This window comes from Danio aesculapii, chromosome 21 (assembly GCF_903798145.1).
Source record: "Danio aesculapii chromosome 21, fDanAes4.1, whole genome shotgun sequence".
NCBI lineage: Eukaryota > Metazoa > Chordata > Actinopteri > Cypriniformes > Danionidae > Danio > Danio aesculapii.
This window is the reverse complement of record NC_079455.1, coordinates 6,896,176-6,914,478: the sequence shown is the minus strand read 5'-3', so window position 1 is coordinate 6,914,478 and position 18,303 is coordinate 6,896,176. Positions and strand designations below refer to the sequence as shown.

At 36.2% G+C, this 18,303-nt stretch overlaps 1 protein-coding gene across 1 annotated transcript; it reads right to left on the bottom strand.

Annotated features, from left to right (window-relative positions):
* Window positions 1–809: 809 nt before the first annotated feature.
* On the bottom strand, window positions 810–13,832 carry arl3l1 (ADP ribosylation factor like GTPase 3, like 1). Its single transcript, XM_056446723.1, has 6 exons — window positions 13,815–13,832; window positions 13,551–13,694; window positions 6,837–6,953; window positions 6,615–6,665; window positions 2,143–2,328; window positions 810–857 (listed from the first exon to the last, which is right to left on the bottom strand). Exons 1-6 carry the CDS (start codon window positions 13,830–13,832, stop codon window positions 810–812), a joined length of 564 nt encoding a protein of 187 aa, XP_056302698.1.
* Between the last annotated feature and the right edge of the window lie 4,471 nt (window positions 13,833–18,303).

The window sequence follows — 18,303 nt, the reverse complement described above, 5'->3', positions numbered from 1 at the left end:
CTTAGACGCTGGCTAGACATTAAATTTTGGTCACCTGACATCACTACCTAAATCTAACCTAATATTAACGTCTTATGATGTTGTGGCTCTGCTGGAATGGAATTGACGTTTGAGAAATTGAGTTTATCTCTCCATCTTTCCAGACAACATGTTGATTTAGAAAAATAACACAGAACAACATAACTAGTCCAAGAGCTTGTTTGAATCACAATAATAGTCATAATCTTAAATAACTAGGGAAAATGTGGTCTCAGACTCATTTCACATAATCATATGCACATGAAAATATGATCTCCTATGATTAGGAGAATAATAGAAACTACCAAATCCAGTCATACAGTCAAAAAAACAAAAAACATGGGTTTCAAAAATCATCTTTCACAAAGTACAAGAGTATTTCTTATGCTGGTCTGACAACTATGACAACGTCTGAAGAACACTACGTATTTCTGATATATACACAAATGCCTCATCCTTATTTTAGGCTGTAAATCTCGCTTGTGTGCATTATTTATGCCCTTTGGTGTCATATCTTTTCGAAATGTGACAGCAACAGAGTGATTTACAGATTGTAAGGAAACTTGTCTTGTCAGAGAGCAACAAAAGCACTCATAGGAGATACTGAGAGGGGAAAATGATTTGTTTTGTTGCATTCCTGCCACTCACAGTTGGCAGCCAATTTACAAACAGAAGGAAGATCATTAATATCATTACAAAAAGAGTTTTCCCAAGTAAATACGTTATGTGTGGTTTTCATTAACGGAAATATCAGAGCGATTGTACAAAATAACACTTGGAAGAGAGTAGATTCATTTCTTCTTATTTACAATATTGTTGCTGATCCAGTTCATGCCGTCCTGAAAAGAAAAAAAAAGTCTTGATGAAAAGTCTTCATCAAATCCTTATTTATACAATATATTTATATATAAATGAACACATAAATTGTTAGTGCATGTAACATAACAATATACATTTTATACTATATTAAAGGCATCGTGAAAATTTACTTTTCATTTTCTCATTCTGAAGTGCTTCCAAACCTTCATGTTTTCCCCATTGAACACAAAAGATATGTTGAAGAATGTTGGAAACCATTGATTCCATAGTAAGACAACAACAACAACAATAATAATAATAATAATAATAATAATAATAATAATATAAATTCTTTTTATTTATATAGCGTTTTTCTGGACACTCAAAGTGATTTACACATTTTGGGGGGAATCTTCTCATCCACCACCAGTGTGCAGCATCCACCTGAATGATGCAACGGCAGCCATTTTGCACCAGACCTCACACCAGCTTATTGGTTAGTTAGTTAGTTAGTTAGTTAGTTAGTTAGTTAGTTTCTTTGTATAGCACATTTTTTACAACACAACATTGCCCAAAGTGCTGAACACAATCAATACTAATTACAATAAGTCCTACATCACATACATAACAATTAAACATAAAGCAAACCCCTTGACATTAAAAAGGCTCAAATACTAAAGAGCAAAGATGCAGTTTCAGAAGCTTTTTAAAAACAGATAAAGTTGGAACGTGTCTAATGTGGGGTGGAAGCTTGTTCGGATCAGATTTCAGAGGTGCCAAATCTGGATCCGGCTTGTTCCGGCACAAATTAAGCCCTGCATACCAGGATTATATACATATATAAGATCTGATAAGTAAGGTGGTGCTCCATCCTGGGATTTTTAAGAGTCAGGAACTCAGTTAAATGTATCATTCGAAAGATAGTGTCCACTTCACTATACTGGGACGTTAGGACCCACACAGACCACAGTTTGAGAACCATCGAACACCGCTTCCATCAGCAACCTAGCTTTCCTATGTGGTCTCCCATCCAGGTTCTGACCGGGCACAGCTTCAGTGGGTGACCATGTGAGAGTTACAGAGAGCTAGGTGCTAGCTAAACAGGATTTGACAAAACAAAATACTATGGAAGTCAATGGCTACCAGCTAGTAACATTCTTCAGTATATCCTATTCTGTGTTTAACAGCAAGAGAAACTCAGATATGCTTGCAACAAGTGAGGGGTAAGTAAACAATGACAGATTTTTCACTTTTGGGTGAACTGCCTAAAGGTTCACAGGTTTGGTAGAAATTGATACAAATTAAATCTTATATAAATTTACCAACCTGTACACCCTCTCCAGATACAGCAGAACAGGCCTGGATCTGCCACTCTCTGTCCCGGTATGTGTGCAGGTTGAGACCTTCAGCGATTTCACTGGCTGGCGAGGCTGTGGCCAAATCCTGTTTATTGGCAAAGATGAGCAATGGCACACCTTTCAGGTTCTCCTCATCAATGAGCTCCGACAGCTCCTGTAGAAGGTCAACATAGAGTAGTTAGTATGAAACCCAGGCTCATTCGAAAACGTAGTTCCGAGGACGTTTCTGGAGACCGCGAAATACGTCCCAGGAGGTACGTATTTTTGCAGTTTTTGGTTTTCGCAAATCCGTGAGAGGCCGCTGTGTGTGCCTTTTTGGCTTCTTGGACGTCTCCCGCGAGTGCCGTTCACACCTGCGCTTTTCTCGCGTGAACCCACCAGAGGCCGCTGTCGAACAAACGTCTGTCTGTCCGACTGGCTGAATGATTGACTGGGCGATTGGCCAATCGGCCGGCCGACCCACCCTCTTCCTTCCCCGAACCCAACCAGTTTTACCGATTGACCCGCCCGCCCTGAACCCAACCAACGATTTACAAAAGCCGTCCGGAAAAAGAAAAGCCCTCGTCCGTTTATTTGCCACATTTTCGGATTTTACCACATTCTCACCCTGTTATGAACCTCTTCGCTTTATTTCTTGGATTCTGTTTAAGTCTTACCTGATTTCAGGAACCGCTCTTCCCTGGACTCAAACCCGCTTGTCGTCATCGTGGTCAGCTCCTCTCTGCGTCTCGAGTCCGCCGACGCACAGGACGAGCTAACCGGACAAACTGGTTGCAGCGGGAAAGCCCTCCACACGAAGGCAAGCGGTCAGCCGGCGAGCGCTAAAAGGAATGGCGTCATACCGCCCCGCAGCGTTCGCTTAAAAAACTAAATGCAGCCATACGTACATCCGGCTACATAATTCGCTGTCTCCAGAAACGTCCTCGGGACTACGTTTTCGGAATGAGCCTGAGTTGTCAGTATGGCATAGCACCATATGGACTGAACTGTGGTTTTATGCAGCGTGAACAAGTGTGCGCACGTTTCGAAAAGTGAAGCTAAAACATTTTGATCACCACTGCTGGTGGCTGCAGTATAGCTCACAAACTGCAATTTGTTGACTACAAACAATAAAAACATGTTCGTTACAGTTCGTTACAGTGTTTGCTTAATATCTGCAGACACTTTATTTTTACAATTACCTTTAGGCATTCTGTTTAATAAGAGTAACTTTAAAACATTGTCGACTAAATTCATTGGAGTATTTGTAGACTGTCTCCATATCTGTAAATGCTTTATTTTGACGGACCCTTTTAGGCATTCTGTTGACTGCAGGCAACTTTGTAACAACAATTCAACTGCAATTATTATAAAATTGAAAGTCTGACAGCTTAAAATGTTACTTTACACTAAAAAAATGTATTCTGTAATTAAATACCCTCATGTCGTTACAATCCCCTGAGATCTTTGTTCATATTTGGAACATAACTTTTTTGGTGAAATCTGAGACCTCTCTGATCTTCCATTGACAGTTTGAAGTTCAGATTGAAGTTCCCAAGACATTCAAAGTCATAAAAAAAGAATCAAAAACATTGTCAAAACATTCCATGTGACTTCAGCGCTTTAACTGTAATCACACAAAGCTGAAGAACACTTTTATGTGGCAAAAAAGAATGAAAACAGATTTATTTGGAAATGTTTTCTGTGTCAGTGTGTTTTAAAAAAGGGGAAACAAAGTCGTGTTTATATTTTTTTGGCACACAAAAGGGGGGTGAACTAACCAATTAATTTCTGCTAACACCTTTTCTCAACTGAACCATTTATTTTGGTTTATTTCCATTTTGATCCTGTTTGTTGGGCAGATGGGAATTCAGTACATTGTCAAATAAAACCTGATGAAGTTCAGTTGTTCGATTCATATGGATCCAACTGCAAAAACTATTGGGCATTTTTGTACTACACCAGCTGTAGTTGTGCTGAGTATTATGGGATGAGGACAAGTTTGTGGACATTTTGCCCTTTAGCAGTTTAGCCCCATGGTAGGTTACTGACAAACCTGGAATTATGTGGAGGCATAAAGCCTCAGAAATTCTGCTTAACCTCCAAGAGCAGCCATATAAATTCACTTCAAATTATTACTGACCAATCAAAATGCAGTTCAAGACAATTGTTCAAAGACACATGGGACGTGACTGCATTTTGGTTTCGACCAGAACAATCAGTTTCCTGATTTCTATCCTAATATAAAAACTTTTCAAAGTTTGCAAAGTAATAATAGTGATAATAAATTAAATGTGAACAAGGTGTGATTTCATCAAGTTGTTAGAACAGCTGACTGTAGTATAAACAATTGTTAACTTATAACTAATTGTTAATAGTTAATTTTAGTTTTATTATATTTATTTATTATTTAAGTCCAATATCACGACAAGTGAGTGGAAAATTAAGGGAATTAAGGGAATTAAGGGTTTTTATTCAAAATACAACTCATATTTCATATTTCAATTTTCTTTCTTTTTTTTTGGTACACAAAAGAGTTTTTGGCACTTGTATGATTACAGTTGAACCACTGAAATTGCACAGAATGTTTTGACAAAGCTTTTGGTTTCTATTTTCTGGACTTTGACAATCTGTATATGTTTGCTGTATATGGTGGATCAGCAAACAGTCAGATTTCACCTAAACTATCTTAATTTGTGTGGTGAAGTTGAACAAAAGTCTCAAGCAATCGGAATTACTTGAGAGAATTTTTTAACCGAAGTTTCATTTTTGGGTGAACTAACCCTTAAACACATGGTGATGAAAACCCAGCTGGTATGGTGTATAAAAAGAACCAAAAGTCTGAAAATTGATACAAAGTACAATTTTTAACTTAGTTTGGACTACATATGTGAAAGCAACATTAGTAGACTGGCTGTTAGCTTAATTTATGCAAACACTTCATTTTGATGTTTCCCTGTACCTTTGCAACTACAAGCCAGTCACAAGAGTATTTTGTTTTGAATGTACCTTTTAGACATTATCTGTCACTTCTTATCTTTACACAACCAAATAAAACCTCACCTCAGCCACAAATTTTGAAATTCTTAAGACAAGAGCAGTGTAAAATTCCCCTTATTCTTTCTAATATGTATTACACAATGTAAAAAATGTCTGTAAATTAGCTGTTTTCTGAATTTTGTGATTCATGTTATTATTATATCTGTTTATTTATGCTTTTGAATTGGATTATGGGACTTTGATCTTTCTTCCAACATTGTAAAGTTTGAAAAAGTGACTTTTATTAACATTTTTGATAGTTTAAAGCAGGGGTAGGGAACCTATGGCTCGGGAGCCACATGTGACTCTTTGACCAAAAATATGTGGCTTTCCAGCTGTTTTTCTTCAATAATATTTCAGATCTTTTTTTAAAATAGAGCTGTTACTAGAAATCAGTTTCCTTTAGAAAATACAATTACAATTCCCTTTATATTGTATCTTCTACAGCAAAATAAATAAGAACTCGGTTTACAATAAAAGGCCGTTTGAACCAATGCGCATATGTGGTGCTGTGGTTTAACTTGAATCGCAACAACAATAAAGGGCAAGTTATTTCCTACATTTCTATGGTGATTTCATGAGTGACGATGGCAAAAAGAAAAAAAAATCTATAAATTGTCCTTTCTTTATACATTATGATGCATCATATTTGTTTATTTTTGAGTTGTGCATGGACATAAATAATGCTTTTGTTTATAAATAAATGAAGATTTTGTTATACACACACACCCCATATGGCTCTTTAAAAAACATTTGATAAAAAAAAAAAATCTGAAATGGCTCTTTGTTGAAAAAAGGTTCCTGACCCCTGGTTTGAAGTGATATATTGTCTGGGTTAACTGCATTTTTTGATACAAAAACCTTGTAATAAACTGCCAGTATTATCTGTTATTTTACAGATGTATTTCTCTATATATTATTTCTTATAAATTATATTATTTCAAACTTCTAAAATGTCAATAAAAATCCCTTTGTTGAACTGTAGAGTTGAATTTTCAACATTAAAAGTCAGCACAGCAGAGATCAAGGTCCCGTAATGCAATTCACAACTGTAAACAGAAAACCCCTGTGAATCACAAAATACAGAAACTGAAAGATATTTTTCACAGTGGATATCTGAAAAATTGTGTAAGGAATGATACTAGAAGAATGTAACCTTGGCAAATAAGTCTTTTGACGATTAGAAAGTAATTTTTTGATATATTTATGACAAGTTAAAAACGATCCAGTCACTCATAGTACAAAGGAGGAGATCTCCTTTTATTTATGAGGATGAGTGTTTTCAGATGAGCCCTGAGACAAAAGATCCAGCCTGTCTACATCACAAGTGAATGGAGCAGATTTCCAGAAGAAGAATATTAGATGCTTTTCGGGATCAAAATAAGAGGCTGATTGTTATACATAGAGTCTCTAAAGTCTTACCAGTCCCGTTTCCTCAAATCTCTTTTTGTCTGCACTATCAATCACGTAGATCTAATAAAAAAGAGAAATAGAGAAAATGAGGATTATTATGTGAGAAAAAGGGCTTTTGGCTGATACTTAAGACAGAAATGATAATACATATCTGTGTGTAAATGATTTGATAATGCTCAGTGTCATTGGGAAAGTGAACTTCAGAGTTTGCCATCAACACTGTTGTCTTACCAGTAAATCAGTGTTTTCTAGGTACTTCTTCCAGAAGGGGCGAATCTTCCTCTGCCCTCCAATGTCCCACACGTTCAGCTTCATGCCATCACAAGTTACACTTTTAATGTTAAAACCCTGAAAGAGCAGAGGTAACAAAGGATCAGTGGTTGAATGCATACTGAAAAATCATACTCAAATAAAAGTACCATTACTTGCCCAAATATGCAGTGCAAGCAGAGTAAAAGTATCTGTTGTGAATGTTACTCAAAGTTACTCAGAGTAAAAAGTAGCCCTTTTAAACGTACTCAAGAAGAGTGAATTGTTAGTATTACTCTGTGAAAGGTTGATGCATTTACATGCTATTTATAAATGTATGTGTGAAAACGTAATATTCTGTAGGGAATTTAGTGATTGTTTAAAGTCATTTCAGTCCTTGAGCTTATTGTATAAGATTAGATTTTTCTATGAGCGATTTGATTGGATGGGAATCACAGGACTGATTATTCTCTTCCAATCAAATAAAAAAAAATGTGTAAAAAATAAAGTAGAAGGAAAATAGCGCAGTAAAAGTATACCGATACAGCACTAAAAATGTACTCAAGTAATTACACCTTTTTAAAAGCATTTAGTAAAGTACAATCCCTGAGAAAAACTACTCAATTACAGTCATTTGAGTATTTGTAATTTGTTAATTTACACCACAGCTAAAGATGCAGCTGTAAATTCATGTTTTGTGGATTTTGTGTGATTATTGAGGTTAATCAAACTTTATAATTCACAACTTTATCTCACATTATAACTAATATCTTCCAGGGGTGCATTTCCTAAACAACGACGTAACTAGCAGCTGAACCATCATAGTACGATGCATCGTTTGGGAAAAGAATGATGTAGTGATGAGTGTTTCCCAAAACCATAGTTTCTCTGGCGCAGATCCATCGTTTGAATCACGTTAGTTATAACATAAAATGCCCATAATTATGTTCTAAACCGGGTGGAGTAACAACTTATTTACAGAAGAACCCCATAATCTATTTGTGCAAATTATATTGTTTTACACGCACACGCATTAAAAAAAAAATCCAATATTAGTTTTGGTAAAAACATGCACTCATATTAATTGATTGTTTTCTTTACAAATATAGAGAACATTACATATTCTATTCTAAAACAAAAAAACACTTACAAAAGCTAATACGTATTCTAATCTCATATATAAATCATATAAATAACTAAATAAATAAATAATGAGGCTGTTTATTAAGAAATGAAACGTCATATTTATTGTTTATTAGGAAATGTAAAAAATCATACTTTAATAATAATATTTATAATATTAATGATGATGATGAGGATGATGATGATTATTATTATTATTATTTTATTATTATATTATTATTATTAAGCAGGATAGCCTATTGTTTTTTATTTTTTGAAAAGTCTACTTTTACAATTTGACACATGCAAATCACTGCAGAAATGTTCTAACCAACAGGCCCATGTCATATACAGTACAGATACTTAATAAATAACCTACTATAAAATAAAACCACTAACATAAGCTATGTTTTTTGTTTTTACAAGCTTTGGAGACATAATATAAATTCCACTTTTAAATAAAAGGTCACCTATAGCTTTCGTCATGAGCCACGGCTGTGTTCAAAATGACATCAATGTTTTCATAGTGCACTGTGAAGGGAGCGCAATTGTAAACATGAAGATTGCTGTAACTAAACTGTAAAAATACTTTGAAAGCAAAGTACACCTAAGAGAGATGACCTTAATGCTTTTTAAAAAAATAATGTTCTAAACTAATAGGGCATAGGGGGGATAACTGAGAATAGAACTAAGCCAGGAACTATGTTTCTAACTACAGCTCCAGAGGTGTAGTTGCAAGCATACAAGTTTGCGACGCAGTTTGCAAATGTTCATTGGAACGATAGATTTGGGAAACACCAAGTCAACAAACTTGTAACGACGAAACTTGAGACCTTAGTTGGCTAACAATAGTTTTCGGAATCGCACCCCAGGGTGACTTTAAATACCATATTTATTTATTTATGCCGAAGTGACTTAATTCTAAACTGCATATTTTGTCAATTTCGGCCTTATATTACAAAAGTAATTTTGTGTTTTACAATTATGGCTTTAAATCTCACAACTGTTACATCATGTCACACAGTTGTACGTCACAGTTGGGATTTCAGATATCACAATTTGTGAATTAAAAGTAAGCTGAATTCATGACTTTCAATCTCACAACTGTGATCTTAAATCTCACATTTAAATTCAGCATGAGCCAGAATTTCAGACACTTGTATTTCAGTATGTTCATGTACTTCCAAATGAAATTGAATATTGAGTAGGGGGTGGGGTTTTCTTTTGCACATCATTCCCTCATAGCAAATTAATGTTGGGAGTGCATGGTTATTATGTTGCTATGGAAGTTGATGTCAACAGAGAAGGACCACCACTCCAAACATGGAAGCAAATGTCAGAATTTGATTGAAGATTACCAGAACAAACATTTTTTGTTGTTGCTCAGATGAATAATTCAGTTTAAGAATAAAAATGTGAGCTAGCAAAAATAAACATTGTACGTTTTGATTTTGCATCAACTTTAACTATGAAATGACTAACATTTCACAATTATGATTTGACATTTCACAATTTATTTTCTTTTTTTTTTACTATGAGGAAACAGCAGATATAGCAGTTCTTATTCAACACAGACTGGGTCAAAATACTGACAAGAACACTGATAGTGGCATGATGTATTTAAACTCCTGTCTAAATTTATCCTGCCCCCGAACGGCCTCCCAACTACTGAGACTTTATGGTTAAGTAATCTTTAACCGTGGGATTAAAGACAGTGTTGTGGTGCTATTCTTAGAGAGGATCTTCTCTCTGCCCACAGGTCTCGGCTCTTCAGCTTTAACTGACTGCAACATCTAATGGCTCTTAACAAAACACATTTTGAACAGAAAAGGGTCTCGTATTACAACCACGATTCAGGATATTTAGAAGAAATCGAGTAACTAGTAGCAAGCTCTGTGAAAGTCCAGTAGCATCCTTGCTAAATGTTATGTTTAATAGACTAAAAATGAAATGTACTCACCCTCAAGTGGTTCCAAATATCTATGAATTTCTTTTTTTCTCCTGAACACAACAGTTTAAAGCATGTTGGAAACCATGAATAAATCCTCTCTGCCTTATATTTTTAGTTGAATATAATTAACTTTTCTAGTGATCTCAACTTACACAAATCAAACTGACTAAAATATTAGGTTAACATTGTATAACTTAGTGAAAATTAGTTGAAACCTGATTAACTTCTTAAAATAAATTAAAGCAACATAACTATATTTGTTGTTCCATCAGTTATTTTAATCGAATCAAATGAACTTTTCTATTCAACTCAACTCAATCAAACTGACAACAGATATTACATTAAACTTTGTATGACTTAAAATGGAGTTGAAAGCTATTAAACCTTATGAAACTGTATTAAATTAAGTTAAAGTAACATAAAAACATTTGTTGTCCTGACTTTTTGTCATATCGGGATGACTTCATGCTAATAACTAGCGCTAACCCACATTGCGCACTGTACCTTTGACCTCTCAACAGTAAACAGAGCGGTAAACCAGACTGACCACATTTGATCCTATTAACACAAACTTTCTTGACAGATTGAGAATAAGCCATCACGTCTGTTATTTGGTTAGTTCTTTCTAGGACATTCTAGCTGTTCCTATTATGACACCTCAACATTTGGTTTCTTTTGACATGAATTATTACAGAATTTGGTAACACTTTATTTTGATGGTCCATTTGAGCATTAGACTGTCTGCTTAATATCTGTTGATACTACTGCTAAACAGGCATTTAACTGACTATAAGAAACTTTGCAAGTACATGTCAACTTACACTAACCCTAATCCTAACCTAACAGTCTGCTTATAATCGAATGAGAATTAGTTGGCATGTAGATGCAATGTAACTTAAATTCAACAAACGAACCATCGAAATAATGTGTGACCCAAAATTGTTACAATTCTTTGAATGATATTCACATTCATTCATTCATTCATTCATTCATTCATTCATTCATTTATTTTCCTTAATCTCTATTTCAGAGGCTGCCACTGGCGGAATGAACCGCCAACTTATCTAGCATGTGTTTTTTTCACAGTGGATGCCCTTCCAGCTGCCCTGCCAGTATTGGGAAACACTCATACACAACAGTGGTGTAGTCCTAAAAAAATAAGTGGTGTACTATTATCCACCCAATCCAAATTTTAAAAGTAGGCAAAGAAACGACGAAAGTCAATGTATCTTTGATTCCTTTAATTTATATATATATATATATATATATATATATATATATATATATATATATATATATATATATATATATATATATATATATACACACACACACTGCACAGCTGTGGTTTGCTGACTAACTAAAAAACGAGTTCAGGAGCGGGATTCTGCCGCCGTTTTTATATCAATTTTAAAGGGGATTGAGGTGGTCATTTAGTAGTGTACAGGTAATCGCTAAAGTGTAAGGGGGGCTGAATGGAAATATAGGAGGGCTAAAGCGACGCCCATGCTGTTTTATAATTTTACTTGAACGTTTCAGCAAGACATCATTCAGCTTATTTTTTTGTGAACTTCGAAAAACTAAAATACTTAATGTACAAAAATTAGGGAAGTCCAATCACCAAAACAAGTGAGTATACCGAGAGTATGATCCTCAGAAGTCGTAATACTCAAACAGCTCGTGGAAAAAAGTAGGCATACTGAGTATACGTGCGTATAGCAAGGACTACACCACTGATACACACTCATTCATACGCACAGTCACTACGGACAGTTTAATTTTATTAAATTAACCAAAACTGCATGTCTTTGGACTGAGGGGGAAAGTGGAGCACAGGGAGAACGTGCAAACTCCACACAGACATGCCTACTGGCCCAGCCAGGACTCGAACCAGCTACCTTCTTACTGTGAGGCGACAGTGCTAACCACTGAATCATATATATGTTGATATCTTTTTAACAGTGAAAGGCAAGATTTTAAGATTTCTGAAACAAACTACATATTAAACTATAACAAAAAATATGAACAATACAAATTTTTCAGATCGAAATAAACACAATTGTGTCAAAGAAAATATTTACATATTAAATATTCATTATACAAATTTATTGTATACATTTGATAATAATATAGATATTATATTAATTAAATAGTTTATGATTATTTTATTATTCTCATTTATTCAATTTTTTGTCAATTTTAGACTTAACGTTTAAAAAAAATATTTAATAGATACAATGTGCTTGTTGTGTAAATGTATTTTTAATGCTGTATTTGCGTGCAATTACATCTGTAATTAATTGCTAAATGTAATGCCAAAAATGACACTGTTGACTTTAACCTATGCCATAACCAAACCCTAAAGCTACCCACAACTTTTATTCTGTCAAAACCTTACAGCAGTACAGATGAAAACGCTTAACAGGGCCCTTTCATTTTAATATTTGGATTTCAATAACAGTTATGAATAATTCATAATAACTTCCTTATCCTTTCTGAGAAAAAAAGCCTAACACTTTGTTTATTGAAAATAATTGGCATAGCTGTGGACAAATAGAGGTAAAATGAAAATTAATAACTTGAATTTTTGTGGGACAATTTATGTCATAATAATGTCATTTTATATCTTGCAATTACAAATTTGATTTCTCCAAAAACAGTTTATTATTCATTCATTCATTCGTTCATTCATTCATTCATTAATTCATTCATGTTCCTTCATTTTGTTTACTGGGAAACACCCATAGACTGGCGCATTTACACACATTCATACACTACAGCCAATTTTGTTTATCCAATTAATCTATAGCGTATTTGTTTGGACTGTGGGGGAAACTGGAGCACCTGGAGGAAATCCACATGAACACAAGGAGAACATGCAAACTCCACACAGAAATGCCAACTTGCCCAGCTGGGACTCGAACCAGCGACATTCTTGCTGTGAGGCGACAGTGCTAACCACTGAGCCATGGTGCCACACACAGTTTGCTACATATCTATAACTTTTACATTTAGTGTAATGTATTTACATTTAAATTTATTTTAGAATTACAGATTTACAAGGATGCACACACAATTATAACCCCAAACTGTTACCCCTATAGCCAAAAACCTGATTATGTAGGGGTTTTTCCACTGTACTATTTGTCCACTCTACCTTCTTTATCACTGATTAGCCTAATTCATCCATTTTGGTGTTGTGCTAGCCAAAATGAAGCTAAGATACATTATATATATGCCAAATAACAACTTTAGCATGATCTTTTAAAATCTGCTAATGCATTTAAACTGGTGTAACTGTTTAAGTCTTGGAGAATATTTCAGAATTCATTAAATCACACAAAATGTGTTAGCATGCCACACCAGCTAATAGCTTCACGCCTTTTACATCCACAGGAAATTAGGCATTATTACTCATCTTTTTGTCAGTTATAATAACACATAACACATTTAGGAGTTGGAGAAGCACGTCCTTGCCCACTTTTAGCTAATTATTGGTTAAAACACCAAGCGTTTTTAGAGTGTTCATTAGGAATGGGAAAGGACCATGCTGCACTGCTAATTATTTACAATTGTTTCGTACACACTTTCAAAACTTTCATTTTAGGAAAAGTTCCTCTCACCTGAGTCGGTGTAATGGTGTTCACGTCTTCAGAGGCAAGTTGTTTTAACAAAGTGGTTTTTCCAGCATTATCCAGACCAAGAAGGACTATCCGAAGCTCTTGCTCTGTAGTTCCCTTTAGCTTCTCGATGACTGAAAACAAACCCTTTGAAAACACACGTTTGTGCCTTAAAATCTGATTAACTTTCAGCTACATTCCATCATGACATTAATAAACAATTCTCAGATTTTTCCAAAACAGGCTGTTGAAGCAGATCAATCTCACCTTTTGGACTTCTCCCATAGTGCTGTGAAAGTCGTGCTAGAGTAAGAGAAAGCGCAGCTACATTCTATGCAGGATAAATCCAGGTGAGATTTGGGTTTGTTATTGGGTCCTCTTCCCTCAAAATGATTTACTTCACACGTTGCCTGTCGTTCTCTACGTGTCTGGCCTTCCTCATATGTAACATGGGCAGGATGTGGAGGTGGGTGAAGGTGGAGGAGGGGTTGGATTAGCAGGCCACAATTAGCAATCTCTCCGCCCGCCCGTCTCCCTTCCACTCGTCTCCTCCAGCACATCTTCAGCATTAAAGACTTACCTGGATTATCCTTAACCACCAGCTGCTTCAGGACAGGCCTCTGACACTCTCTCTTTGTGCTCTCTTATATGCTTCTAGTCCTCACATATGCAAGCTTGATTGGTCTTCGCACCACACTAGGTGCGTTCCCAGTACAAATCTAAGCAAAACCTTTCAGTGTTTTGTAAATGTCGATTAGTGCTATGCGACTAACACTTTACCTATCTCCAAAAATCGAATATAATATATGTAGGTTTATTTAAATTGCAGGGAAAATAATATAACCCTATTTTAAAAGAATAAACATGTGACTTGACACATTGTTATAATCACTGTTGCCCTGGTCCTATGTTTTGCTTTGCTCCCTGTTCTCCCTATGTTTTCAAGGTGCCGCAACCTTGTTCAATTCAATTAAATTCAATTCAATTCACCTTTATTTGTTGAGTGCTTATACAATGTAGATTGTGTCAAAGCAGCTTCACATAAAGGGTCATAGTAAATAGGAACAGTGTAGTTCAGTTCTTGTTGAACTCTCTGTCACCCCAGTTAGTTGTCTTGGACACTCATTGCCTCCTCCTCCTGGTTATTTCATCAGGCCTTTGGATATTCTCTGTACTTAAGTCCAGCTTTTTACAGTCTTGTTTTTTTATGTCTGATTTGTACTTTGTTTAATAAGTGTGTTGTAACTGCATCTTGCCTGCAACATCAACAGACACGGATCCAGCGGTTTGTCTTGGCCAAGAATCAAAAACCATTGAAGATTAAATTAGTATGTTTCTGGACATTGTTTAGTACTCTGACACCCCAAACTGTATGCTCACAGACTTTTTCTATCACATACTTAATAACCATTAAAACCCACGCTAAGTTTTAATGGTCCTCAATAAATGCGTTAAATAATGTTATTTAGGGCATAGCTCTTCTCGTTAGTGGTTCCTCCTTCAAATCTCAGAAAGATTGAGGAAGTATCTCCTAAATATTGGTTGGAGAGGCAATAACCAGTAAGACCTGAAGGCCTTGGGATTTGCAGGAAGTCTCGGCAAGACCACAAGACAAGACTATTTCTCAGTCCAGCTAAGTGTCAGCATCCACAAAGCTTGCCAGTCCATGTCCCCAGATTTCCGAAAGCCAATCATGAACTCCCAAGACGGCAGTCAGCTTCAAGTCCAGTTTCAATATGGCCACCAGCTTCGAGTCCAGTTTCAAGACGTCTGGCTGCTCTGAATCCATTTCCAAGATGGCGGCCACTGTCAACAAGTTTCACTGCCGAATCTATGCTTTCAAGCCTCACTCCTGAGTCTTAGCTCTCAAGTATTGCTGAGCCCTTGCTTTTACTCTCAAGTGACAATGAACCCCACCTTCACTCTTCAACCACCTGACAGTTCTCTCTTTATCTGTCCTTTTCCCCAGTATGGACCTGGCCCTCCATCCCTCCGCCTCCTGTTCCACCTCTGTGCCCCACTTCTTGCCAAGACTATATATATTATGGAGTAAATGGAAGCCACCCTTGTCTCCCTGTGTTTTTACTGTGCCCTGCTCTTGTTGAACTCTCTGTCACCCCAGTCAGTAGACTTGGACACTCATTGTCTCCAGCCCCTGGTTATTTCATCAGCCCTTAGTCTGCTGTTTGTAATGTAATGTGTGCATTTATATAAAGCACCCAAAGCGCTTCACAATCATGAGGGGGGGTCTCTCCACACCACCACCAGTATGCAGCATTCACTTGGAAGATGCGATGGCAGCCACAGGACAACAGCGCCAGTGCGCTCACCACACACCAGCTATAGGTGGAGTGGAGAGAGAGTGATTCAGCCAATTCGGTGGATGGGGCCATGATGGGTTAGGACTGATGGAGGGAATTTGGCCAGGACAACAGGGTTATACTCCTACTCTTTACGAGAAGTGCCATGGGATTTTTAATGACCACAGAGAGTCAGGATTTAATGTCTCACCTGAAAGGCGTTTGGATTTAAGCACTGCTTGTATTTCAGTCCTGGCTTGTCTGTCATTAAATTTTGCTCAGTTTCCCTGTTCTTTGACTCCTTGCCTTGTATTTTTTTTTGGTTTGATTTTAACTTTGCTTAATAAATGTTTTTAATTGCATCTGTTTCCTCTTGCCTTTGCATTGCCTTCAACAATGCCTTTACAATACCTCTCCCATGCAGCAGACGGCAGTAGTGTTCATATTTTGAATTGACTTCAACAGGCTATAATGTGAGTTTAGAGTGAGGATCAAGGGTTAAGGGTTGGGCAAAAATGAGAAGTTAGCATTTTAGCACTTATGATAAATGGTTAGAATATTTTTTACATAACTGCCTGAAATCCGGTTGCTTGAGCAAGCTCATAGGTGCATGTACCATTAACAACCTGTTTCAATGCTTTTATCTGTCTTAAAAGAGGTCGATGCTAAGTGACTAATCCACTTATCAAAAAATAAAAAGTAGTTTGAGTGGAAAGTTAATTTATGTCTTATTCTTTTAGCTTTTTAATTAATTTCTTAATTTTTTTTTTTTACTTATGACTGTTGTGTTTGGCTCTAAAATTCTGAAGTTGTCTACTTTGGTATGCATAAATCTACTATGATTTATGCAGATTGCATATAAATTGTTATTAAAATTAATAATTTAAACACAATTTTCTTAATATTAATTAATTCATATTTTGAAACAAATGCACCAAAATATTTGTATTATATTTTAATTTGCATAATATAATAATAATATAACTAATTAAAATGCAACATAAGAAAGCAAAGTGATATGAAACACAATTGCAGTCTATCCAAAATCATATGAGATGTTATCGTTTAGGTAAGTTTAATTTCACAATATGTTGTGTCTTAGTAAACAACAGAAGTTCAATCATATACACAGAAATTCAATACAAAACATGACCCTATAAACTGAACAATCTATATAATCCTGTATGCATAACTAACCTAATTTACATAAGCTAAAGCAGGCTGTCTGACCAAATCATAAGGCTGATGTCATGTGCCTCCATTTTAGGTTGACCACCTGTGCCACATTTTTCAGAAATTAGGGAGCTTTCTCACGCATCCTTTCTAAAGACTGTGGGCGGACTCAGGTAAACTGATTCTCAATTCCAAGAATGCAGAGAACGAGTTTGCGTTCTTGTAAAGACCGGTCTTGCCAGGTCACCTCGGAAGAACGAACTCGGGAGACCACGATAACACAGAACGGGCTCTGTGAGAAATGAGATGCTGCATTCATCCTGATGGTCACATGACGTTCACGCATCTTTAACCGAAAATTATTTAAACATTACAGCATTTATCCAACAATTTATTGATTTTCCCCTTTTCACAATATATACCATGCATAAAGACTTTACAAATATACATTAAAACAGATTTTAATACAAATTTCAGCAAAGAAACACCCTTAATGTGTTTAAGCCTTTATTAAAGAGCCCATATTATACATGAAATAGGGTCATATTTAGGTTGTAAGGGTCTCCAACAACAGTCTAATATGCATGCAAGGTCAAACAACACTTTCATGGTTTTATAATCTGCGTTTATTTTTACCTAATTATCCCAGCGACCCCCAAATGAATCGTTCAGTGATTCATTTGTTCCCAAACCCCTCCTCAGCGCGAAGCTAATCTGCGCTGATTGGACCGATGACAGCCTGCTGCGATTGGTCGCCACGGACAAGGCTTCAGCACGAGGCAGAGTGAAATGCCCAGCTGCTAATCAACAATATAAAAGTAGTCACAGTGCATACACGCTTCATAGTGGATTTTGGCTGCCAGTGGGTGAATGTAAATACAGACGATGGACTAGAAAATACAGACGACTAACTGTTTTATCAAGCAAAAAGTCCAAGAACACACATACGCACGCACGCACACACACACACACACAGGGCCGGCGTGTCCATAGAGGAGACCTAGAGCGGCAGAATAGAGAGGGGGCGGCGCTTAGTTATATCCGCGAATCGCTCCGTTATATCCGCGGCGCTCAGTTATATCACATAATATGGGCTCTTTAAGATTTTCATGGTAGTTACTTTTACCATTTCATTTAGGGAAACTCCTGAGGTAAATAAGTTATATCTCTGAATTAATAATTAATCTATGTAAAATGCTGCGCTTCCCACCTCTAGTCGCAATGATTCCTGGGACTTTTAGAGTGAGTGCTGCGCTCAAGTCTGCATCAAGTCTTTCACTCGT

Coding starts and splice junctions, on each gene's coding strand:
- arl3l1 (XM_056446723.1), bottom strand. Junction 6,954..13,550: donor ACACCATTACACCGACTCAG/GTGAGAGGAACT, acceptor CTGCTCTTTCAG/GGTTTTAACATTAAAAGTGT. Junction 858..2,142: donor TATCTGGAGAGGGTGTACAG/GTTGGTAAATTT, acceptor TTTTCTTTTCAG/GACGGCATGAACTGGATCAG.